Source organism: Ambystoma mexicanum, chromosome 2q, assembly GCF_040938575.1.
Source record: "Ambystoma mexicanum isolate Mex_15411 chromosome 2q, UKY_AmexF1_1, whole genome shotgun sequence".
NCBI classification, from domain to species: Eukaryota; Metazoa; Chordata; class Amphibia; order Caudata; family Ambystomatidae; genus Ambystoma; species Ambystoma mexicanum.
In genome coordinates, this window is record NC_090924.1 from 109,071,796 (window position 1) to 109,098,549 (window position 26,754).

At 47.8% G+C, this 26,754-nt stretch overlaps 1 protein-coding gene across 2 annotated transcripts in view; it reads left to right on the plus strand.

Annotated features, from left to right (window-relative positions):
• TELO2 (telomere maintenance 2) overlaps positions 1-26,754 on the plus strand; it is an 890,041-nt gene that overhangs the window by 216,243 nt on the left and 647,044 nt on the right. Inside the window, exon 7 of one of the 2 annotated variants that reach the window (XM_069646967.1) lies at positions 16,717-16,785. The exons of the other annotated variant lie outside the window; for it this stretch is intronic. Coding sequence (XP_069503068.1) covers positions 16,717-16,785 — 69 coding nt within the window. The remainder of the gene's footprint in view (positions 1-16,716; positions 16,786-26,754) is intronic. 2 annotated transcript variants of the gene reach the window in all.

Genomic DNA, 26,754 nt, shown 5'->3' on the forward strand with positions numbered 1-26,754 from the left:
CCCCTAACTCCCTGATCGACAGTGAAACCTCCTCACGGATTTCAGTAACTGCATCAGGTAGAGTTTATGTCCTCGCACTGGGTAACAAGTTTATAACGGAGGGGGGGTATTTTTCTCCAGATTCTATATGGGAATTGAGGGAGCACATGGTTTGTTCAACTGCCGGCATTGCAGGAAAATAATAGTGTCTGTCGTGCTTAACTAACGTTCGATCGAGGGACTAACGTCGGGCAGCCGCAATAGCTGCATGCACCTCCGAGATTCCCATGCCACAGGAGCCAGTCAATAGACGTGGCTGCACTTGCACGTCCTGGCATTGACCGCATAAAGGTTTTTAGGAGCAGGGGGCACACCCTTCTCTGTTGAATATTTTGTAGCTCAAAAGGAAGGACTTTAAATTGGAACTGTCCTCGCAGTGTAGAGAAAGCCATCTTTTCATTGCCAGAGGAGTTCAAAGGAACCTGCCAGTAGCCCTTTGTCTATCGTGGAGATGTACTTAGCTGGTCCCAATTTGTCTATTAAATCATCAATCCTACGCATAGGATAATTGTCAAACTGGGAGATGGAGTTAAGCTTTTTGAAAGTCAATACAAAATCTCCACGACGTGTCGGTTTAGCGACTAGGACTATTGGCGAGGACCAAGGGCTTGCGGATATCTGCATCCAACATGCTATCTCCTTCCCAGAGGATTGGTTCCTTTATGGCCTCAGGGATTCAATACAGCTTTAGATTTACCACCTTTTCTTGTTGCATTCGAATGTGGTGCATGAAATTCTTGACCCTCCCTGGCTTATCACTAAAGACATCGGGAAAATCAGAAAGTAAGACTTGGATGTCTTCCTGTTGCTGAGGTGTCAAATTAGGAGAACCCAAATTCTTTTCTGGGCTTCCCTCCATCAGTAGTTTGGCTATAGTCACATGAGTGGTTTCTACTGGATCTACCTTCCACTCATTTAAAAGGTTTATGTTGTTGACCTGGGTCTTCAATCTTCGGTCAGTCTGGGCTACCAGATAGTGATATGGCCCTTTTTTATCTCTAGTATTTCAGGTGGCCCAAACCACTTAGAAATCATCTTTTGATCAGAGGTGGGCAAGAGAACTAGCACCCTTTGTCCTATCGAAAAGGAACTGTGGATAGCCTTTCGATCATATTGCTTCTTTTGACTCTCTTGGGTTTGTTCAAGATGTTTGGTGACGATTTCTCTTAATACAGCCAAATGCTGTTTTAAGAGTTTGGCAGTTTGTGAAATGGGGAGAACCGCTTCTTCTCTCTACTCCCAGGTCTCACAAATCATGTCTAATACATCCCTCAGTTCCAGTCCGCAGGGAAGCTCAAAGGAAGAAAAACGCAAGGAGGCCTGAGGGGATTTCCGTATTGCAAAAAGCGCCCATGGAATCATGGCATACCAATTGCACCACTGTGCTTCAACCAGTTTCTTAAAGATGTTCTTTAATGTCTGGTTGAACCGCTCAACCAATCCATGCTTATAAGGCGCAAGTGGTTACATATCTTTTACAACTGCATGGATTCCTGGCCTATTGAATCGTGAGATGGCCTGTCCCTGAGTTTTTGTAACCCGTAGGTGCCCAGATGTAAGTTGGGAATGGGCAAGTTCCAAGACTGCTCGCCGATGACTGCGCGGGACTATTAACTATGTTCTCGACAGGCCCTCATTGGTCATGTCACCTCTGTACAGGAGTCTGTGTTTTAGAAAAAAGAAAGGACGACCCTGTGCCCTACCCTCGGCCTCCAGAAATACTTTCGAGAAAGCCTCTGCTAAGAATGGATCATTATGTTGGGCTAAAGCTAAAACTGCAATAAGTTATCACTCTTTGGGGGGATTAGATTTCTCATTTATGACTAAGTCTGCTGCCCCAAAACCTTGTGTACCTCTATCTGTAAGTTCTTGTTCCTGAACTTCTATGGGTAGGGGAAAGATGGCACTCTCTAAAATCACCTCGATAGTCGGGATCTATTACACCGGCCATGACATTAGGCCGTGCTTCCAAGCTAAGCCTGATTTGGCAACCAGCCGTATACAAGTCCCTATTTTAGGGGCATGATGAGGCCTGTAATGACTAATCGGTGTTCTCCTACAGCATTGTTGCCCTCACTACTACTATGAAGATCAAAGTTAATAGATTCAGATGTAGCCAGTGTTAAGTTTCATGCCCTAGGAGTACTTTTGCTGAACTTCAGGGTATCACAACCTTTATCAGTCAGGCTTGATCCCACTGCTGACACCATATATGGTAAGTGAGAAGGAGTTGGACAAAGGGGTGGTATTTCAAACTTAAGGTTTTATTCAAATAATAAGTAAAGGACCTATCTTTCCCTATACCTGGAAGGATTGCTTTACCTAATTGAATTCTAACTTGGGTGCTTATCGTCAGGGTTGTCCAACTAAAGAATCATTCCACTGTCCAAAACTATCATACTCTGACCCTACCACTAATCAAAGGTATTTAGCAAACAGAAATGAAGCCAGGAGAATGACTCCCCTCTCCTGGTCCAGCCTCAATGGATGATTTCTGATAGTCTCTTGGTACAGTTCCGATAAGCCCTTGCAATTCCTCCGAGGGACGTCTTTAGGCTTGGTTAAATGTCCATGGGGTTTGGGGAAAGTGGCAAGTCTGTGCACCTCCCTTCGTTATCTCAGGTGGTAGTTTCAATGTGTGATAGCCGACTGCAGTTACCTAACTGAAATTGACCTTCCCCCAGTCAATCAAGATACATTTGTGCTTTGTTTGTTTGTTAGTAGGTAAGGCATTGCGCCATGGCCAAGAAATATTCAGTCCGCAAGAAGGGTCCGTTAGATATTTATTCAAGATTATAATTGGAAACAGTAAATGTCCAACAATTAATTTTTCTCAGCATTCTGTGTCTTCCTGGACATTCCTTCTCTTCTTCTTGTCTATGCAACAAGGGAGATAATCTCCCGTAATGGTCTTGGTGATTTCCACAAACTCTCTGGTGAAAGAGACTACTTCTATAGCAATCTTTATCCTTGATGTCTCCCTTATAGAGATTGTGACCAGGGAAATTACTCCTGAGGCATTCTTCACTCTTGTATCTTTCCTGCAATTACTGTGGCGAAGAGGACTACTCCTGAGGCACTCTTCACTCTTGGTATCTTTCTTGCAACTACTGTGACAAGGGAGATTAGTCCTGAGGCACTCTTCACTCTTTCCTAAACCCCTAACGGGTCTCCCGTTGCTCCTGTTGCCTTCTTTCTGGTGGGGGTACACCAAAGGTTCTTCCCGAAGTGTTGGCCTTGCTCGCTCTTGTCAAATGCTCTTCACATCTCTCTCCCTTCTGTAGCGAGCTTGCTCTGCAGGTTTCTGAGCCTATCGGTATCTGCATAATTGAAGGACCCTACAGTTCACCTCTACGAAGTCACTCCACAGTCTGCCTCTTTCAAGCATCTGCGTAGGTTGGTTCTCCCTCTGACTATGGAGTGCTCTGCCGACCGCTCCAAGGTGTCCTCACTTCCTCGTTCCTAGGTTTGAATCTCCCGTGGCTCACAGGCTTCACACCGGATTCTCTCTTCATTGAGTCCCTTCCTGGTTTTTATATCCTGTAGGTGGGTCCTCTCCAGCGGAGTGCCATAGTCCTTCTTTTGTATCATTGGAGTATTCTTCATGCCTCCTTAGGGCACTCTCTTCTCATTACTGTCTAGACCTGGGAAAGGAGTGGTTTGCATTACTCCTTCAATCTTCCTCTTCTCATTACTTCTGGGAGATAACCTATTAGAACTCTTTATCTTCCTTTTCTTCCTCTGTCTTGGTGGTATCAGGTCTTAAATGAGGAAAGGAGGGAATATTGCAGTAACAAACAGTTGTGCTTTCAGGTTGGTTGTCGGCGGACCGCAATGATTTCATGGTCTCAAAGGCAAGGGGGTGAAGGAGTTCCATCACAGAGTGTGAGTCCTTATCCCTAAAATGGGAGTCTCTGTGTAATATCCCGCTTTCCACCACCCCTAGGGGGATTGTTGCATAGCTGGCTCACCTCCCTAGCCTCACAGGGAAGGGCTCTCCTCTGGGGGGAAGGGAAGGGATCCTGTTAATCGTCACAACTGATTATCCCTAATAAATGTTAACCAGGTATGTAGTTGTCTGGCAGCCTTAAAACATGTCTGCCTTGAGTTTGCATACCCACAATTCCTTGCTGAAGTGGTTCTGAAATGGAGGTGAATTTCCAGCGATGGCTACATGTGTGACTTTACGCAAATGGATTATCCTACTTCCACATTTCAGGTGAAAGGATTTATTTTCCTACCTTTTTTAAACCCGTCATAATTTATAACTTTGTTGGTATTTTGTTACCTATAGGAGCAAGATGTTTGAGACACATTTGTGGCTAAATGCAAGATTAAACCCAATGAGGCGCAATAACTAATACACAATATTGTAGTCAGCCCTAACTAACATGGCTGTATAGCTAGCAAACTGCAATGAAGTCACCTTTTCAGTGTTCACCATACTGGTGTTTTAACTGTTATTTTCACGAGGGTGAAGTCACTGTAAACAAGCCACTAGCTTGTGGCGAACCGCGTCGGGCTGCCTGCCGGCATCACTGTTAATGGGAAATGAGATTTTTTTAAAACTGCAATGTATTCAATAAAAGTTGTTAAATTGTTCAACCTTTGCAGTTTTTTTATTGTTTTGTTTGTGACGTTCTAAGGACTCCCGCATCTGCCAAATGGAAGTGCTACTCGCTGGAATAGTGTTTTATTCGTCGTTCAAACTCTGGATATGTTCACGCTAAAAGTTTGCAGCGCGGAGTAGCACTGGCAGTCGGATACTTCTTAACAGCGCATGGGAGCATTTCTGACTTTTTTTTACCTTTGGTAAAGAATGTTCACCAGTGCAGCTTGGAGTGCAACAAAGAATTACCAATAACCGCCCATTACAGACATGGGACAGCAAAGGAGGAGAAAAGCCCAGGACAGCGTGACCTGGATGTGTCGGAGGATGCGTACAGAAAACACTGAAAGGATAACTACTCCTTTGAGTGCTATCGGTCTGTTAAGAGCATTTTTCTCTGGGCGGTCCAAAGTTGCACTCTTTTAAAAACACCTTGCAGCACACGTACTATAAGAGTGCTTTCCTGCGACAGTAAACTACATTGCTAATCGCAGATTCTGACCTATTTCACACAGTGATTTTTGCACAACTTGCAGCCAAGAATAACATTGAATTTTTTGAACATTTTACATAATGGCTTCCAGGCCAGCAAAGAGGCAGCAATAAAAGAACAGGCAACCAGCCTGTTCAATGAGACTTTACCATCAACTAAAAACAAGGACAGGGGAAAAATTGAGAAATCTAAAGACAATAACGAAATTATATTGTTGAAAGAACTTGAGAAAGCTTGCAAAAAGGAAATAAGCAAATGGTGGGAGGAACATTCTCTACAAAATTATCTTGATGTGGGAAGGATCCCTCGTGGTTTAAGAATACTTACAATACCGTCATTTGAGGAACAGGACCCGGTTATGTTGAGAGAATGGGGTGATGCCACAGATCACTTTTTCAATATGTTTTTAAAATTACTTGTTAAGTATGCGGGCAGAGATCGCACCAACATTCTAACACAGATAGCTGAGTTGGAACAATTGGTAAAAGAAAGTGAAGAGGGAAAGAAACTCAGGAAACAGAGCAAATTTTTAACAGATAAGGGGGATTATGAACAAGTCTGTGTGTAAACATTTGCACACAGGTTTGACCATATGAGACAAAAAGCAATAACAGCTTCGGCCTCAGAATCTGATATGACTGAGAGCGAATGAGAGGAACCAACTGTACGCCTCAATTTTTTTAGAAGAAATGAGGTTGTTATGCCAAGATGGACGAACAAGCAAAAAAACACGGGGAAACAACTCCAACACAAAAGGACGAGGGAGAGGAGGAAGAAAAAAACAAGGAGGGGGGCAACCAATTCAAACAGCAACCCTCCAAACAGATTGCTGCGCTCTGGCAAATGAAGAATAACTTTCTCCAGCATGGGGTCTGGCATGGATTCACATGCTCATGAATATTCCCCGTCGTCAGGCTGGGAATCCTCGGTAAAGAAAAAACCAGTATCAGTTTCGTTTCTGATCTGTCTTTCGTAGTAACAACCAATCACTGGTCTCTGCGTCATATTGACCACAGCCAATGACTGCCCTCTACCTAAGCACCGCCTCTGGCAGCCATCTTCAGATTTTTACCGCACGTTCATGTGTTGGGATCCTCGTGCTATTGCTCTCGAGCGTTAGTGCTATTTTTTCACGTTTTTTCTCCAAAACTTCGTTTTCTTCGGTCAAAAGAGCCTCAAGCTCCACCGACTCTCCATCCGATCAACGGGGACCCGTGTCAGATTCGTCTGCGCCCCTCAAGGGTGAAGATTTCGTCGAGCTACGCTTTTGGAGGACTCCAGAAGTTTCTCAGGCCCGGACATGGCCCAGGAGAAGGGAAGCTCGACGCCCGGAAAGCTGTTCAGGATCTGCCCTGGATGCCAGCTGCAGAACGTCTTTAAGGAGGACGAACACTCCTGTTGTCTCTACTGCTTACATGAGGACAAGACGCACGTGGAGAAGGATTGTGCGTTTTCTGGCAATATGTCGGAACGGACCATGAAGGACCGCCACCAACGTCTCGCCAACTGGCTGGAAGGGAAGAGCCCGTCAGGCGAGAAGAAGAGGAAGAAATCCGAGCGGTCCAACATAAGGCCAAGCACCGCGAGTCCGCTGGCACCGGGAGCGCCGAACGGTCGGGCTCTACGGGCGCCAGGCAGGGCGCACCCTCCCCGGCACCTTCAGCCACGAGCCAACGCTCTGGGTCGGGTAAGAGGAAGGTCGAGCTCGAAGGCCCCATCGGAGGGGGAGCGAGGCAGTGTCCCCCCGCTCAAGGATAAGGCGGTGAGCGCACCTAAGGTGGTGAAGGCCTTAATCCATCCGGCCAAGCCCTCTATCGATACTGTTGCAGCGGCCCTGGCTCAGCCTGTGGAGGCTACACCAGTGGTGGCGACCTCGGGGCTCAGAGTCTCCCTGCCACCTCGGAGGGAGTCCTCTTTTGTGGCCATCGATAGGACCCCCGTGAAACCCCCGGCGGGGAAGAAAAAGGGGGGGCAGGGCGTCGTCGTAGATTCGGCCTCAACCTCAGAGGAAGAGCTGATTGAGGTCTTAAGCCACGGCCTTGGCGTGGAAGAAGACCGGCCCGTCGGGATGGTTTCCGACGCAGGTGACGACGACATCGTCGAGGGTGCCGACGGGGCTCCTGATCGCCCGTCGGATTCCCCTCTGCCAGTGCCGCAAGACAACTCGGCGGCCATTTTGTTGGCTATACAGTCCTTATGTTCAGAGATAAGGACAAGACTACCGTTGCCGACGGAGGAACCTCTCCCGTCGGGGGATCCTGAACCGGGACCTTCTGGTGTTCCCCCGCCCAAGAAAAGAAGGATTCACCCTCCACCTCCTTTTCAGCCGTCGCGCACCGTCCAGTCCTCCTCCCCGTCCACCCGAGGGGATGATACGGGGACTGACACGGCAGCGACGGGTACGGACGACGAGGTATACGACGAGGATCTACCGTCGTCACCTCCCACCAGGGTTTCTCCGCCCGACGAGATTGGATCGTTCCACTCCATGATCGCCAGGGCATCCGAGCTTTTCCAACTCTGCCCTGAGGAGAAGAAAAAGGAAGGATTCCTTTATCAACGGCGCGAGGCCAAGAGGAAGACGGTCCTCGCGGTGCCTCTACTGGACGACATTTGGGATGAGGGCCTCGCCCTCCTCAAGAACCCTTCCACGACGCCAGCTAGAAGAGACCGGTACGAGAAGAAGTACCGGGTCCCGGACGCGGCCCCCCTGTGCCTCCGGGCGCAGCCTACCCTGGCGGCCAGGAAAAAAGCGGGGAGGTGTGGCCTCCACATCGACTTCCCCACCGGACGGCGAGGGAAAGAAATTGGACGCTATGGGACGCAGGGTCATCTCGTCTGCAGCGACGACGATTAAAGCGGCCAACGCCTTGGCTATCGTGGCCCGCTACGACAGGGAGCTATGGTACAAACTGGCTCCCCTGCTGGACTTCCTACCGGACGACAAGAGGGCGGATGCCCTGGAGATCCTACAGGAAGGCGAGGTGGCGTCGGACCACGCCATCACTATTGCGACGGAGATCGCCGACACTGGGTTTCGCCAGTTGGGCAACGGCGTGTGCCTTAGGCGGCGTGGATGGCTCAAGGCTACGGACTTCCGTCAAGACGTACAGACCAGCGTCCTGGACATGCCGTTCGATGGGAACAACCTGTTTGGGAAAACAGTGGACGATTCCCTTCAGGCCATTAAAGCGGACACTGAGACGGCCCGGGCCCTTGGGGTTCTGCAGCAACGACGGAAGCCCTTTCGGAGCAGCGGAGGCAAAGGCGCCTCCAAAGGTTCCGGCGGCGGTTTCTCCACCTACCGTCAAGCGGCCCGCTCGTCGTCTCAGGAGGCCTACAGAGGACGAGGCAAGTCTGGCGGACCCCGCCGTCGTCGCCAAGGAGGTCAAGGCGGCAAAGCCTCGTCGAAACAGGATTGAACCGGCCGTGGGGTCAGGCCCCCACCGAAGCACCCCGGTGGGAGGCCGGCTGGCGAGCTTCGTCAGCGTGTGGGAGTCCATCTCCACCGACCTTTGGGTGCTGGACGCCTTAGCCCGGGGCCACGCGCTCGAGTTTCAAAGGAGGTGCCCGCGCGTCCCCCCCGTGGCCAGGAAAGAGCTTCACGTCCCTCAGCTTCTCCTGGAGGTAAAGGCGATGCTCAGGAAGGGCGTCATCGAACTCGTCCCAAAGAGGCTTCGGGGCTCCGGAGTTTACTCGAGATACTTCCTCGTGAAGAAGAAGACGGGAGGATGGCGCCCCATCCTAGACCTGCGACGTCTGAACAAGTTCATCAAGGCACAAAAGTTCCGGATGGTCACCCTCCAGCACGTCCTGGGGCAGCTGGAGGAAGGAGACTTCCTGTCGTCGTTGGATTTGGAGGATGCCTACTTCCACATTCCCATCCTAAAGGGGCACCGAAAATTCCTCAGGTTTGTGGTCCAAGGGCGTCACTACCAGTTCAAAGCCCTCCCCTTCGGACTACGGTCGGCACCCAGGGTATTTACCAAGTGCCTTGCACCGGTGGCGGCGCAACTGCGCCGCGAGGGGATCCACGTCTACCCCTACCTAGACGACTGGCTCATCCGAGCCAAGACGAGGGAGCTCGCCGTGGAGCACACGGCAAGGACCGTCCAACTTCTCACGGACCTGGGATTCTCCGTGAACTACGCCAAGTCCCACCTGGTACCCGCGCAAAACGCACTGTTTCTGGGAGCGAAGCTCGACACAGTGTCCCTTCTGGCCTCCCCGTCGGAGGAAAGGACCAGGTCCATCCTGGGCAAGGTACAGCGGATGTTAGTTTCCGACGCGGCCAAGGTGAGGTCCATCAAGTCCCTCCTCGGAATGATGTCTTCTTGCATCTACCTCATTCCCATGTGCAGGCTCCGGATGCGCCCGTTGCAGGAGTTCCTGGACGCGCGCTGGATCCAAACGACGGGCGGCTTCGAGGAGAAGATCACACTCAACGAGAGTTTCCGCCGAGCGGTCCAGTGGTGGGGCACCCGCGCGCATCTGACGGCGGGCATGGACTTCCAGACCCCAGACCACCAGGAGACAGTGACCACGAATGCCTCCCTGGAAGGGTGGGGAGCGCACACCGAAAATCTGCACGCGAGAGGCCTCTGGCTCCCGACGGAGAAGTCCCTCCATATCAACATCCTGGAGCTCCGTGCAGTGTTCTGGGCCCTCAGGTCCTTCCTTCCGTCCCTCAAGGGCAAGGTGGTGAGGATCTTCACCGACAACACCACCACCATGTTTTACATCAAGAAACAGGGCGGAACCAGGTCCCCAGCACTGTCCAAGGAGGCGCAGGACCTGTGGCATTGGGCAGTCGCCCAAAGGATGTTTCTGGTGCCGTTTCATCTGGCAGGGATAAAAAACACCATCGCCGACTCACTCAGCAGGGAGCTGTGCTCGTGCCATGAGTGGGAACTACGGCAGGATCTAGTGGATCGCCTCTTCCGACGGTGGGGCACACCCCAGATCGACCTGTTCGCGATGGTGACGAACTCCAAGTGCCGGAGGTTCGCCAGCAGGTTTCCCCAGGCAAGGAGCATGGGCGATGCTTTCTCGTTCCCCTGGGAGGGCCTGTTCCTCTACGCGTTCCCTCCTTTGCCACTGCTAATCCGGCTCGTCAACCAGCTCAAGAGGTCACGGTGCAGGATGATCCTAGGCGCACCTGCGTGGCCGAGGCAGATATGGTTCCCGGACCTTCTGGACTTGTCAGCGTCCCCGCCAATCAAGCTGCCGGTGGACGCGGATCTACTCTCCAGGGAAGGAGGCGCCATCCTCCACCACGACCCGAAATCGCTGAACTTGCAGGCCTGGCTCCTGCAGCGCTAGAGTTTGGAGGATACGACATACCGGCCGACTGCAGAGAGGTTCTTGCAAAGGCCAGGGCGTCCTCGACTCTTAAATGCTACGGACACAAATGGAAGAGGTTCTCTGTCTGGTGCCACGCACAGAAGATTAACCCTCTACGGATTACGGCTCCCCAGGTACTGCCGTACCTGCTGACGCTGGCCAAAGCTGGACTGGCACACGCGTCCATCAAGATTCATCTTGCTGCGATCTCCCGTTACACCAGAACCACGGGCCGGACATCCCTGTGGTCTCATCGTCTGGTGAAAGAGTTCATGAAGGGACTGTTCAGATCGTTCCCGCCGGTGAAGGCGGCGGCCCCGGCGTGGGAGCTCAACGTGGTGCTGACCAAGCTCATGGGACCTCCGTTCGAGCCTCTGCACTCGGCCCCGTTGAAGTTTCTGTCGTGGAAAACAGCGTTTCTTGTGGCCATCACCTCCGCACGACGGGTGGGAGAGATCCAGGCCCTTTCCTGCAAGGCCCCGTACTTGACTTTTCACGACACGAGGGTAGTGCTCAGGACGCACCCCTCCTTCATGCCCAAGGTACCGTCGGACTTCCATCTCAACGAACCCTTCGTGTTGCCTGTGTTCTTCCCGTCGCCTTTGTCGCCGGCTGAGAGGACTTTGCACTCGCTGGATGTGGCTAGAGCGCTGAAGTTCTACGTGGACCGCACGAAGTGTTTTCGGAAGACGTCACAACTCTTTGTGAACTTTGGACCTGTCAATCAGGGGAAGGCTCTCTCGAAGGCTTCCATTTCCAGATGGCTCTCCGGCTGTATCATGTACTGTCATCGGTTGGCAAACCGACCGCTGCCTGGCCGTCCGAGAGCCCATTCCACCAGAGCGATCGCAGCTACCACGGCGTTCCTTTCTGGTGTGCCCCTGCTGGACATATGCAGGGCTGCTACGTGGAGGTCGACGCACACCTTCACGAAATTCTACTGCGTCGATCGGGATTCCAGGGAGGAGTCCAGGGTCGGCCAAGCAGTGCTGCGCAACCTGTTCGCCTGAGGTGAGCCTGGTGAGGAGGTAAGATGCTTAATGTTGAGTTTGATGTAATGCTTAATGTTGAGCCTTTGCCGCCTCCCGTGGTTGTGCATGTGTGTACTCTATGTATTCTTTATTCATGAGCATGTGAATCCATGCCAGACCCCATGCTGGAGAAGGAACAAGTTACTTACCTGTAACTGTTGTTCTCCAGCATGGGTCTGGCATGGATTCACATGCGAACCCTCCCGCCTACCCCTCTGCGGCTCTTCACTTGGTCATACTGCCACTTCACGTGCTTCCAAATCTGAAGATGGCTGCCAGAGGCGGTGCTTAGGTAGAGGGCAGTCATTGGCTCTGGTCAGTATGACGCAGAGACCAGTGATTGGTTGTTACTACGAAAGACAGATCAGAAACGAAACTGATACTGGTTTTTTCTTTACCGAGGATTCCCAGCCTGACGACGGGGAATATTCATGAGCATGTGAATCCATGCCAGACCCATGCTGGAGAACAACAGTTACAGGTAAGTAACTTGTTCCTAATGCAAGCTATGAATAGACAACAAATCATCAATCTGTCTGACCATGTACTAACAAATGAAGAAATCAAAATATTGAAATTGGGCCTTAATTTTTGCCCCTTGGCAAGCTTCGATTATGTTCAGACTAGGATAAATCTGGATAGCTTTGTACGGAAATGAAGTCTAAAAAAATTCTTTGCCACCAACCCCTATAAGAAAAAACCTAAACTGACATTGGAGGGTCGCACGGAAATTACAATTGCAGAAATGGACACCTTGACAACACTTGCCAATCTAAAAAAGGAAAGCTATATGGAAGATTGTGAAGATTCCGCGGACCTTGATATTTTAGGCATAAGTACAGACTGGCCTTCTACGAGTCGATTAAAATGTAAAGCGAAATTCAGCCCTCAAGGTGCCCAGCACTGCCATATCGAGACCTTCTTGAATGTAGTCATTGACGATTTGAAAGAAAGACGAGGCTCCAACCGAAAAGCTATTTGTCCAATAAACAGAAAAAGGTCTTGGCAGATCTGGGCTTACTATAAGTATATTATCAAACCAGCCGATAAAGGCTGTAATATCGTCATAATGAATAAAAGTGACTACATTTAAGAGGCATACAAACAACTCAATTACGTCACCTGTTATGGAAGATAACTACCAATCCAATAAAGGCATTGGAACGGAAGGTGTGGACTTTCTTGACGAAATGGCAGAACATAGGCATCTTAGAAGAAGATATGGTTAAATTTCTATTCACAAAACATTCTACTACTCCAGCCATTTACTTCCTCCCCAAGGTCCACAAGAACCCCACCAAGCCACCGGTGAGACCCTCAGTGGATTCCTCCTTGAAAATTTGTCAGAATTTGTGGATGAAGTACTTTGCACTTTTGTACCCTCATTACCGTCATATGTAAGGGATAATACTGACTTCCTATCTAAAATAGACAATCTCCCGTGGGAATCCACATATGCATTGGCAACTATGGATGTAGTATCCCTATATACGTCTATTCAACACACTGACGGTATACAGGCATGTTAATTTTTCTTTAACACTCGTTTTCTCAATCATTTACAGCATTCCAAAATGATTCCCGAAATGATAGATCTCTGCTTGCAGAATAACATCTTCCTTTTAATAATGAAGTCTTCTGACAAACCCATGGCATAGCCATGGGCACTACATTCGTGCCATCATATGCCAACTTGATGATGGGCCATTGGGAAAAGTTCACGGTCTGGTCAGAAGAAAATGAAGTATATACCAACAATATCGTATTGTGGCTACGTTATATAGACAATTTGTTTGTCATTTGGAATGGCACTACAAAATGATGGTGTGAATTTGTGAAGTTATTGAACATCAATAATCGCAATCTAAAGTTCACGGAACATCACAATCTGCATTCCAAAGTGTTTCTGGATGTACAAGTCAAAATCATTGCTAAAAAATAATGTGTGAATTACACAGAAAAGCAACAGGGGCCAATATCGCCTTACACGCTAAGAGTGCACATCCAAAAAATCTCCTATGGAGTATTCCATATGGAGAACTCCTTCGAATACGAAGGTAGTTGTCATGAACCGTCGTCTACGTTCTTTCTGGACCTCCTGGTCCCTGACTCGCAGGGGTTTGCATGCAGTTATCCTTCCAACATGACCGCCCGGAACAGAATGCTCCGGATCAGTCTATGCGTTCCACGCTGCTCATCCTACAAAAGAGACACGCCCCCGCGGCTCTGCGCGTCTCAACACTACCGCTACCTGTAGTCGGACGAGCTTAGACGGAGTTCGAGCGGGGCTCTCGCTTGATTCCTTGTTCCCAGTTCCTTGAATCCCTTCCTGTTCCCTTCCCTCTCCAATCTCCTGGAAAACCTTCCGCGCTCGATTCATGGTCCTCTATGCCTCCGAGCGTACCTCATTTACTTCCTGGAATTACCCTGGACTTTGTGAACGCTTCTGGAAACTGAACCGCTACTCACACGCTGGATGCCGAAGAGCGGCGTTCGGGTCTATACAAATCCCGGACCGTAAAGAAGAAGAAATCCAAGAAGGTCGCAAGTACACAAAAGAAACAGGTGAGAAGGGGAGAGACTTGTGACAGTAGTGGAGTGATATTGCAGATTTCGATTCAGCCAGTCAAATCACGGCTCAAAACTTTTTACAACAATACCCAAGGAGAGTGATTGAAAGATCATACTTAAAAGTATGAGACATGGACAGACATAAGCTACTGACAAAACAGATATCCGACTCAGGGTGTGAACAAGAAGAAAACACTACTAGACTTATTCTAACATTTGGAAGCCATTCCCAAACCATGAAATGAATGGTAAACAAATACTGGAAAGTGTTAGAGGCTGACAAAGACCTAGGCAGGACATTAAACGATCGCCCTGACATCACCCTTTGAAAGAGTATCTCAATTAAGGCTACATTAGCTAATAGTTTGGGGTTTCTGAAAAACTGGTGAGAGCTTCAATTGGCTTTCCAAAGGTGGAGATGTTTTTTTTAATGTACTAGATTTAAAATATGTAAATATGCCCAGAATTGTAACACTTATACTCATCCAAGTCTGAGACATTCTGTACACATCAAGGGAAAAATTACATGTGAATCGGAATTCGTTGTCTATGTACTGACCTGCTCATGCCTCAAGTGGTATGTCGGAGGTGCAAAATGTGCATCTTACAACATGTGAGAGCCATTATCAACAAGGACTGCGCCTACCCCATGGCAAAACACTGTTTGGCATTCCATGACAGAGATCCCAAAGGTTTGGCATTCTTTGGCATACACAAGATAATCGTCGGCCCCAGAGGTGGTCGATACTGAACGGTTACTTCGACAGGAAGAAACAAGATTTATTATAGACTTTGAGAGTAAGAATCCTGTTGGCCACAATGTAGACAAATAATTGCATACATTTTTGGGGGTATAAGATACTATCAATGTGAATATGTAAAAAGACATGTGAATCGCACAGTGTTGGTAGATGACATGTTGCATATAATGGAATATAATATTATGCTTTTTACTCTCACTTCGTGCAGTTTTTGATCATCCATAGTATATGAATGATAGTGCAGTTGTTATAGAATTGTTTCTGCTTATGAGCATATTTTGAATAAGGGGACACTGGATATTTGATACCTCTCATGGGTTTTATTGTCTCCCATCCCCCAACTCACGATAGAGAAGGGTTACAGTTATTATGCACACTGTTTTCTTGCCTATTCTCCTTTCCCCCTCCTGGGATTTTTAGGAATTTTAATTGTAACACTGAGATAACCTGCAGTCTGCATTTTTTAATTATTGGGGCTATCTGGCAGGGAAATATTCTGGCAATTCTCATGCGGACTGTGCAAAGAGATTTTACAAGTTGCCTCCTCATTGTTGCCACCAAAGGGGACTATAAAAAAATATAATGGCTTCTATATTTGTCTCATGTCAACTCTTGTTAGGCTAATTGTAAGTTTGCGTGAGCAATGCAAACATCTATATGAGAACTGTAAATGCCCCAATGTTCAAACTTGATGCACTAGGCACTTTATTGAATACATTTCTAACGTGTTTATTATGCTCTTTATTAACAATGGACAAGATACAAAATCCATCATTAAAGATATCATATATGTTGCTGAATTTGTAATGAAGGTTCGGCTGTTTACATATTCCTATATGAATGCACTATGCACGGATCATTATTGTGCTAATGTAGTGACAATTACGTCATAGCAAAGAACAGGAGATCTTTGCGAGCGAAAATTATGATCAACATATGAGGCACTTTAGATTATAGATTGCATTGTCACTTTAGCAGACCCATAATAGATGTGTTGATATGTTCACATAGTTACGTGATGCATTAGACATCTTATCCATCACTATGGCTGACAACTGTGACAGGCCGACAGGTCCTCATGAATATCGAATGATACATCGAGCTCTTCACAGTTTGGGCGGATGATATATAATGGCATTGAAACGCTAACATGCATTGAACTGGCTGAGGTTAGGGCGCATGAAGTGATATACGTGAACTACACTAATTGTTCAATATATCTGGTATCGTATGTAGGAGCGAATGCCATACATGACAATCAGTCAAAATATATGTATCTAGAGAAACCTTACAATTGGGATATGCACTACTGTAATTCACATTTTTTTTGCATCGGTATGTACATCTTGGTAAACGTGGTAAACCTAATAGATGTGCCCTATGAGCCACACAATGCCTTATGGTTAAACATTGAAATGCATAGCAGCCAAAAGTTTTGGACACATTTGTGGCTAAATGCAAGATTAAAGCACTGTAACTAAAATATTGTAGTCAGCCCAAACCAATGTGGCTGTATAACAAAAGTGCAATGAAGTCACATTTTCAGTGTTCACCATACTGGTGTTTTAACTGTTGTTTTCACGAGGGTGGAGTCACTGTGAACAAGCCACTAGCTTGTGGCGAAACTCGTTGGGCTGCCTGCCGGCATCACTGTTACTGGGAACTAAGATTTTTTTAAACTTCAGTGTATTCAATAAAGGTTGTTAAATTGTTCAACCTTCGCAGTTTTTTTATTGTTTTTAGGTGCATTGGTACGCTCTGAGCCTTGTTAATAAATGTGCAAATGTGCTTAAAGGTCTGAGGATGCTTTAACAGTCCACCTTTAACCAGGAGATCACACCAGGTCTTAAATCGTGCCTTCCATTACAGACTGAAATGCTACAGAGTATTCTGGGATACCTGGCCCATGACAGCAGTCTGCGTCCTTTCCTTGTAAAGGTGAGCACTGCTTTACTTCTGTGTATACTTTGTTGTGATTTTTGACAATGGTCAAAGATGTGTTTTGTGGAAAGTGATTGCAGTTGAAGCGCTTGGGGAAAAGAACACACACGAGCACTTTCTCTATGTACATAACACATACAGCATCTGCAAGCTTTTTTCAGACACACAGAAGAGGTACAACGCACGCATAATTTCATCATACATGCACACCGAAGGGGTACAGCCAGGCGCAGACTGGCCCATAGGGCAAAGACCAAAGTGCCAACCCATGGTTTTAATATGGGATAGTTATTTTGGCCAGAGTGGGGCCAGTTTTATCACCACCTTTAATCAATTTTACTAAAAAAAATGCTTTCAAATGAATTGTGTGTAACACATTTTTCCAAAATCCACCTCCTTGGGTAGTACTCTGTCTGAAAAGTAACGAATTGTAATGTGTGATTGTGAGCCACTTTTTCATTGATGTCTGGGCCGATTTTATGTTCTAGTACGACCCGGAGTACCGCATGAGCAGCATGACATACTTCCCATGTACAGAAGAGTTGCGGTACTTAGAACAAGCTTCCCTCACAAAAGTACAGTTAGTTCACAGGCAGCAGTCAAAAAACACATAACAGCACCCATTCACCCCACACAGGCAGCAACAGTGCGCCCTTCAGTGGAGCATATGTAGAGGCACACACATAATACTTATGTTGACATTTCCAATATGACTAATCCTAGTCCTGCTTCAGAAATCTTCATTGTTTCATTAATGCCCCTGTTTACTTCTGTGTGGTGAGGGAAGTATGAGACATTACACTTATCCCCGAAAGGTAGGTGGTTACTCAGGAGCATGCTGTCTGTCAGGAGACATGCTAGGTGTGAGCTAAGATTCTTTCTATTCTCCTTGTGTTTCAGGCATTGACATTAGGGTGATATTTGGAGTTGTACCATGACTGGAGATCAGCTCATGTATCCAGAATTATGGAAGGTGTGCATGTGTGGTGCAATGGCTGTGCTCCCCAATCCACAATGATTCCATACCAATAGATGAAAGTGCAATTTGTATTACACTGTTTTGTAATTTCTTCTTGCAAAATATCTGCACATTCATTGTGGTATGTGTGCAAATATAGAATGGAAGGCAGTCGCCTTGTGTGAATGTTTTGTGTTCATTGGTGGGTGTATCGTTTTTTTTGTGTGCATGTGTGCGAATGTGCTCTGTGCAAGCTTGCTATTTTACAGATTGTACATGCTTTGCATAATTCTTGGAAAGACCAGTTTACTTCTATTTTGAAATATGTCTCCATGGAATTCAAATTATTCTTTCATTAGCCAACATCCACTTGTTAAATGTAGTCTTAATTTCAGGCTCAATGTCCATTCTATGCTGCCCTCTCCTGACACTTTCAGCAGGGATGAAGCTGTTAGATGGTCATTAGCTTCATGCAAGAGCCTTGTTCCTTAAAGCATCTGAAAGCCACCCACCTAATTCCATCTAATCACTCCCTCTACTTCCTCCATGAACAGCCTACCCATTCTCCTGGGAACTCTCTTGACATTGGGCCTCATTACGAGTCCGGCGGTAGCCGTGCCGGAAAAACCGTCAGGCTGCCGCCGTACCCGACATTCCATTCTGCCTCTGTGATTGCCGGAATCACCACGGCATTACAACCCTGGTGACCCGGTAATTCCGGAGGCGGAATTCCGTAAATCCCCATTCCCATGGAGTCCAATAGGACTCCATGGGAATCCCCATGCCCATGGAGTCCTATTGGACTCCATGGGGATGGGGGCAATGGAAACACTGGTTCTGTCTATGACAGAGCCGGTGTTTCCGTTTCCCCCTGCAGGTGGGTGCTGTTACTCCCGCCAGGTCTGACCTGGCGGGAGTGACACCTCCCGCCAGTAGAACTCGGAATCAGCCTGTCCGGAAACAACGGTGGCGGCGGATTTACCGCCACCGTTGTTTCCGAATCGGCAGGGTCATAATGAGGCCCCTTGTCTTTGTCGCTAGTTCATTCTCTCCTCTGACTTCACAATCGACCCATCAGCTTCTGATTGCTCCATTGTTCACTTCAACATCTCGGTCTCTCCACCCTCTACTCTTCCCCTCTCCTCTTCACTGACCTAGAGGAAATTCAAGCAGGACTCTCTTGCTCTTTACTTGATGATGTGAAGACCTCTCTCCTGTCTCTGTAATATAATCAGGCCTCTTCAATTGACCGTGCATTTTCTGATTTTCACTGTGAACTTTTGATTCCCCTTCACCAACACCATTTTGCTGCACGCTTCTTCACACCAACCTATCCCCAGCTCTGGATCACCTGCAAGGTCTAGACCCTCAAGACAAACATGTGTTGTGACCTACGACGCTGGCGCATATCAGACTTTCATCCTACAACTAGCCTACACAAATTCCCTTGCTAACCTTGCCCGTTCACTGGACTCTAACACAACCTCTTCACAAACCTAATCTCCTCCCTTCGCAATCATCCCTGCAAACCTTCATCTACCCGCCAAGCTTTTTGCACCCCTCCCAAGTCAATAGTCATTGCCACCTCTCTCTCTCTCTGCTAATAACTTTGCTCACTTCTTTTTCTTAAAATCTCTAAAATACGTGGCATGGTCTATTGTCATAACATCGAAAACCAAAAAATCGAAAGTTGATTTTTTAAAAATGTTTTTTATTCGAAATGGGGGGAGTGGTTCTCCCCTAAACCTCCCCCTTTTTTTTGTTTACCTTTTTTGTTTACATGCTAGAGCCAAAAAATAAATGCAAATAAAAAAATTAATTATTCAACTTTTTTTTCAGCGTGTTTTTTCGAGATTATGACTTTCGACTTTTTTTCTCAATATTATGACTGCACACCATGTGACACTCTCATCCCTTCTCTATCTCTCCTCCTCTTCCTCCTTCTGTCCACCACCTCTACCCAACCGTTTCTACCTTTGACTACTTCTCCCCTACGGAATTAGCTCCCATCCTTCGCACCACCAACCCAGCTTGCGCTCTCATCGACCTGTTTGCTTCTCAAACTGTCAAAGACTTAGTTCTAATTATCTGCCCTCACATCTAAGAGCTATTTAACCTCTTATCACCCGGCTGGACTCTTCCTTGCCTCCTTAAATCTGCAACTTTTCTTCCCCTTTTGAAGAAACCCTCTGTTGACCCAAATGTCCTGGCAAATTATCGCACAGCTTCCCTCATACCCCATTATTCAAAAGTCCTTGAGTGGCTGATCTTCAACCGGAATCACTAATTACATTGAGGGTATTTGTCTTGGAGATCCATTTCATTTTGGCTTCCATAGTAAATTTTTCACTGAGACTGCACTCATGTATGTCTCCAGCGTTCTCTCTGATGCTCGCTTACCACTCCAAACCCTTTTCTAAACCCATCCATTTGGGTCTCTCCTGCCTTTGACACTGTCAATCACATCCCTCTCCTCCTCACCCTCCCTGACCTTGGGTTCGCAAACCTGCTCTCACCTGGAATGCCTCCCATCTGGAAGGTCGTTCCATTAAAAATGTCCTGAAACTCGCAAATATCTGACCCCACCCCATCGCCCTGTCGGCACGTCCCCTAGTATGAGTCCTTATATGTATGCTCTACACCCTATATACCACTGCCCTCGGTGGACTTATCCTTTGGATTTCACTATTGCTTCTTTGCTGACTACACATGTTTCTTTTCCTTTTCCTCCTTCGCCGTAGCCATTTCAGAACAGATTCCCAAGGGCCTCGCTACAATCTGTCACTGGATGGCTCTCAGCTTCCTCATGCTGAACTCATCAAAATAGAAGCCTACTTTTTTCCCACTGCCAACACCATCCCTGCTGTCCCCTCTCCTATCACCTTCGGCCTGACTGTTACGAAATCCTTCTCTCTTTGCAATTTTCCCTCCATAGTTCCTGCGGATCCCCATTCCTTTTGCTGTGTTTTTAAGTCTGTTTGACTTTTTGAAGGGAAGTTACGCCTTCAGCTTCACTTTCTTTGTCTTTTGCTCATTGTTATGGGGAAACGGATCAGTCCCTCGGACTATCGGTACTGGGAAATTGTTTGCATTTTGAATTCTTGTACTTTTTAACATTGCACACAGCACCTTACAGTCCAGTGCAATAGTGATACTTGTGTATCACCCTAGACTTTTACTCTGGTGATTTTTGGATACATTTATATGTGCCTTAAGAAAAGCTGGTGGCAGCAGATACATCTTTACCAATTTTTCATTACTTTTAGTGTGCACATTCGCATTTACCGCATATGGCTACTAAACATGGCTAGTGCCTTAAAATGGCACTGCCACAATATTTTCGTTTGCTTGTTTGGCCATATTGTTGGCCTTCCTGCCTTGCCAGGTCAAAAAATCCCTTATAAGGTCATGCACTTGCCTGGGAAAGCTAACGCTTTTGTGGTATAATGCTGCCTTTGTGTGTGGCCCAGGAAGGGGATGGGACTGTCTAGTCCCACTCCACATCCTTGGCGCCAGAGCGTCTAGGTTTGGGGAAAATGTGAAACCAGTAGTTGTCACTGGTTGGACAACTACTGGCTGTTTGAATGGAGCAGATCCTTACTATTAATGGGCTTGAACTTGCTTCTAGCTCGAATTTGGATGAGAAGAGAACCCTCTGCAGCCTTTTCTTCATATCATAGTTGGAGCCAAGAATTCCTCCAAGAAGAGCAGCCTGCTGAAGAGCTTATCCGTTAATGACCCAAAGACGACCCCTGAAGTGGCCATTATCCCCTCCAGTAGTCCGCATGTTGAAGCAATGCTCCTCCGCCTGATCTCCGAAGACCCTGAGTGGTGCTTCAGCCCTTGGTCTAGTGGGACCAACTAGTCTCAGTGCCTTCTCGAGTATCCTGCCCTTCTGACTCTTTGGAAGTGTCCGTGGACTGCTCAGTCTACTGATCAGCTCTCTCGTGGGATGCCTCGTCAGAAGCGTCACCGTTCAGTATCAAGGGATTCTGTACTGGAGCAGCTTCTGTGACCATGACTGGAAGGACGCCTGTTGTCGCCCGTGCAGAAACCGTCACTGGAACGTGTTTTTCTCCAACCTGTGAAGCGTTCTGAGGAGGTCTGCATCTGTTTTTCATGCATTATTTAATTGACAGAGGTTGCATCTAGCAGCTGCACCAGACCAGAAGAATCCTCAAACCCGCAACTCCTGGACCCCACTCACTGGAACCAACAGCGGAAGAAAGAGCCCCCAATAACCCTCAGATGATCCATAATGACCTCTGGGTAAATTGGAGTCAGGGGATAAGTTAACGCAGTGTGTCTGCCCCCGCTGTCCTCCATACGATAACATTGGCAACAAGTCCCTTTGTTTCCTTATTGCATTTCACTCATATTTTGGTTGTTGAAACCGGGTCGAGTATCCTGCCCCTGGGATAGCCTTAATACTGACCTCCTTGCTCGTTCACCCAAGGCTTGCAACCTTGGCGCCCCCTGCAACTATTCATCACTACCAATGCCTCAGCTGCTCATATTAACATTCTCAGCATTCAGAACATTTGTCTATTTCTTACCACTCTATGAAAGCTCTACTCTACACACTCGTGCTTAGCAAAGGCCTAATAGACAACTGCTGTGCCTGCTCCTGGGCCCTCATCTCTACTCCTTCTTCTCTCTTACTGCTAGACGAAGTTCTCAACTTCACTAACTGCACACTCTGCCACCTATACATATCCTCCCCCGCATCTACCTACTGACAGCATGCTGATTGGCTCTCCATGCACAACTGCTCCCTTTTCAAGTTTCTTCTCCTAGTCTACAAAGCTATCAGTGGTCTTAATCCTGAGAACTTGGCTGACTATCTCTGTCTATTTACTATCTGGTTTTCTCCACTCCTCCTATGCACTCAACCTTGCTGACCTATGCTCCTTGTGCCTCCTTTTGCTTCTCACTTTCTCCATATGCGATTGGAACCCCCTGCCCATGGCAATCAAAGCCAGCCCAACTGTGGATCAATTCAATGCTGGTCTTCTTACTTGCCAAAGTGGAGGATCTCCCTTCCTCGTTGCCCGATCTACCTGACCCCACAATTTCCAGTGTCACACTGTAATGTAATTTTGGATATTTGTACAGTACTTCTCTTAAGTTCGAATTACTTGCTTTCCCATTTCCCCAGGTTAATGTTACCTCTGCAAGTAACCTTATTTTGTCCCAGGTTTGTCCCACTTTGTTCACACTCACATAAACTGGCTCAACGTTTGTTCTTGTTTTTGTGCTATTATACAAGCACCCTTCTGGCGAATGCCTATGCCATCTGTAAATGTCCTTTCTGATTGAAGTTGACATCCTTGTTCAGCAAATAAATGCAAATTCAAATTTGTACGTACAGGGCCCAATGATAAAGGTAGGACTTTGCTTCTGGTGCATTTCCAAAAACAATCCATGGTACATGGAACCTTGCAGTCCGAGATCTTTGCCATTCTCGGATTGCGGCCTGTCAGCACTCAGATCCTCTCAAGGTGAGAGGACAACAGTGGTGGATCCTCCCTTTGCCCCCGTTTCCCAGTGACATGTCCATTCTGAGTAGAAGAGGATCTTCAGTCAAAAAGGGCTGCTGTGTAGCTGCTGGTGATACTGGTCTGTTAAAGTAAAGAACTTCTGGAGCTGTACAGTTCATTGATGGTGTAGGTTTGTGTTATGGAGAATTGTATACAACCCTCTGATGAGGGCTGAACAACCATCCAGCCTCCAGTCGGAACAACAAATTATCAAGCCAAACCCCTCTTAAGATAAGTAGCAAGTCAGAGCAGTCAGGCTTTCATTAAGAAGGGAAAAGAGGGCTGCTCAGTCCACACAGTTATTCAAAGAAAACGCCCAACACTGGGGTACGAGAAACATGTACACTATTAAAGTAAGACATATAATATCCATCAGGATATGGAGGTAGGGTTGGGGGTGTAAACGGATATTTTAACTCACCCCCTGTACTCTGATTCTCTTAGGGACCATTTCAGAAGCTCCTGGATGTGCTAGACCTTGTGCTTTGTTTCTTGTTCCGTTCAAGGGTTGTAGCGGTCACTGGTGCAGAGATCGCTTTCTGCATCTGGATTTAGCTCTGGCTAGTCTGAGGTTCAATGCTCTGGTGAGTTGGTTCATGGCACTGGACAGCTGGATGAACCTGGCACGATGAAGAAAAGACTGCCACATCGATTACCTCAGAAGACCCACAGGACATGATTTATTTATTTGTTTGCTTGTTAGGCGCTAATACAGCAAGTAAAATACTGTTTCAAAGCACCTACAGGGCGAAGGGAGGGAACAAGGGAGTGAAACACATTACCAACACAATATTTAAGAGCAGTGGGAGGAGAAAAAGGAAAAAGGACGAACCTACTATGCCCTGTAATTATTCAGAATGTGCAAGTGCAGCAAGGAAGAGGGCAGAGGGTGTAAGTGCTGGGGAGTCTGAGCTCATGGGTGAGGCCACAGATGACTTGCTATGATTCTTGAGTGCTACACGCCCGGAGCCGCGTTAGGTGTAAGTGCGAGCCTCCAGGGCGGAGGGTGTGCCAATGAGAGTGCTGAGGGTAGACGGGAGCTGGGCCGATTAGGTTTGGGAGGTCAGGGGCCCCGAGGATGCATAAGGGCCCCAGACACCAATCCCAGCAACTGTGGGATTAGCAGAGGAGAGTGGAAGGGAAGGAGGAGGTAAAGAGGTAAGTCTTAAGGAGCTTCCGGAATTTAAGAAGGTCCTGCTCAAGGCGCAGGGGGAGGGGGAGGTTGCTCCATAGGAGGGAGCCAGCTGAGGAAACGAACAACCACCTACCCTCTGTTTAGCTTTACACACAAAGAGGTGATGCCAGAGGAGCATAGTGGTCTAGAGGGAGAGTATTTAATAAGATCAAGTTGAGGATAGTGTGGTTCCCGAGCCCAGAGAGCCTTCTGTATGATGCAAGCCTTGTGGATGATGGGATTTAATAGTAATCCTTGCAGCAACTGGGAGCCAGTGCAGACTTTTTAGGGCAGGAGAGATGCGGTCCCTGGGCTTCTAGAGAGAACCAGGGCTCGGGTAACATTAAGCCTCTGGGGAAAAGTGAGAAAAGGGAGAATTCCTTTGAGAAGGAAGAGCTGAATGTGGGACTTCTGGGCAATGTCATGAGTGTGAGGGAGGAAGGAGAGAGAGGAGTCGAAGAGTACTCCAAGGTTTTTGGCTTCAGAAGGAAGAGCAGGGGGGGAGCCCAAGGAGGAAGGCCAGAGTGAAGGGAGGAAGGAGCGAGCAGGGATCTGAATGGGAAGGAGCTCAATTTTACAGGCGTTGAGGCAGAGATCATTGGAGGTGTACCAGGACTGAATGGCAGATAGGCAGTCAGGGATGATGGAGGGTGTAAAAGGGTCAGCAGGAAGTTTGAAAAAGAGCTCTGTGTCGTCTGCGTAACACTGAAAGTTGGAGGAGAAGGAGGAGATGAGGTGTGCAAGCAGTGCTAGGTAGATGTTGAAAAGCCAAGGGGAGAGGATAGAACCCTGGGGACTGTGTCAAAGGCAGAAGAGAGATTGAGAATGATGAGGACAGCTGGGGAGTTGAAGGACATAGATGCAAGTTGTTCTTCAATGTTATTCAGAAGAGCAGTTTCTGTGCCTCTAAATGCCCGGAATCCAGATTGATGGTCGTGAAGACCTCCAACAAGTTTGGTGTTTGAGTTGGGTTGGGGCAATGCTAGCTTCTCCAGCAGCTTTCCCAGGAAAGGGGTGATGGAAATAGGGTGGTAGATGGCAGGGCAGGTAGGGTCTGCTGAAGGTTTTTTCAGGAGTGGGCACACAAGGGAGTGCTTAAGGGAGGAGAGGAAAGATCCAGTGTCAAGAGTGATTGCAGAAATCAGCGAGTGCAGGGGCAGAAGAGCCAATGTTATCCTTGATGGTTCTGGATGAGCAAGGGGAAACCTTATTAGAAGAGACCTTCATGGGGTGGACAACTCTGGTAACTTCTTCAGGTGTGACCGGGCAGAAGGAGGAGGGTGGGGGTGCCAAGGGAGGAAAGGGTGTGTGTGATGGGCTGTGAGGGTGTGGAGCAAGGGTGATTAGGATGTCCTGAGTTTTGATGGTGAAGTGTGTGGCCAGTGCGTTGCAGGGGGCCTGGGAAGGAGAAGGGGAGGAGGAGACTGCAGAAGGGTTGGCTAGTTCCCTGCAAATCTTGAAAAGTTTTGCTGTGTTGTTGGTTGCACTGTAACCCTGTCCCTGTATGTGGGCTCTTTTCCTGGCACGGATGGAGAGTCTGTACTGCCTCTGGAGCAGGCGGCAGGCCAGTTTCTCATTGGATGAACCTGAGGTTTGCCACTTCCGTTCTGCCGCCCTGCACTTTCGTTTCAGGGCCACAAGTTCGGAATCGTACCAGGTGTTACGCTAAGAGGCAGGTTTCAGGCCGATCCTCATGACTGGGACAAGAATGGCAAGAGTATTGGTGATTTAAAGGTGGAGGCTCCTGAGGGCAGAGTTGGAGGTAGAATCAGGGGTAGGGGATCAAGGGGGATGAAGGTGGAAGCGAAGGCAGCAGCTGACACTAATTTAATCGAGCAGATGTTAGCCAACAAGGTTGGCAGGGCTTTTGCAGGGACGGTCAGAGGGCCAAAGGGACCCAGGTGTGACGAGAGAAGAGAATGATCTGACCAGGACCGAGGTGTTACTAGTGGAGGGGAGAGAGAGGGGCCAGAGTGTATGAGGGCGTCCAGAGTGTGTCCAGCGGAGTGGGTTGGCCCAGAAGGGAGAATGGAAAGGGAAAGCGAGGTGCAGAGGTCATTGAAGAGAATGTATCCAGAGCAGGTGGAAATCATTGATGGCCACTGCGATCAAATGGCCGAGTTTAACCCTCATGGCTCAAGCAAAGATGCTAGTCCTGTGAGTACCTTCTACGTGCTGGAGAGCTGCAACTTCAGAGGGAGGCCTCTTGTTTCAAAAGTCTGAACTCAGGAGGAGGACTGATGCAGTGAGGTAGCTCACAAGGAAGCTGGTCAGCCCACAGGATGGTTCTGGGA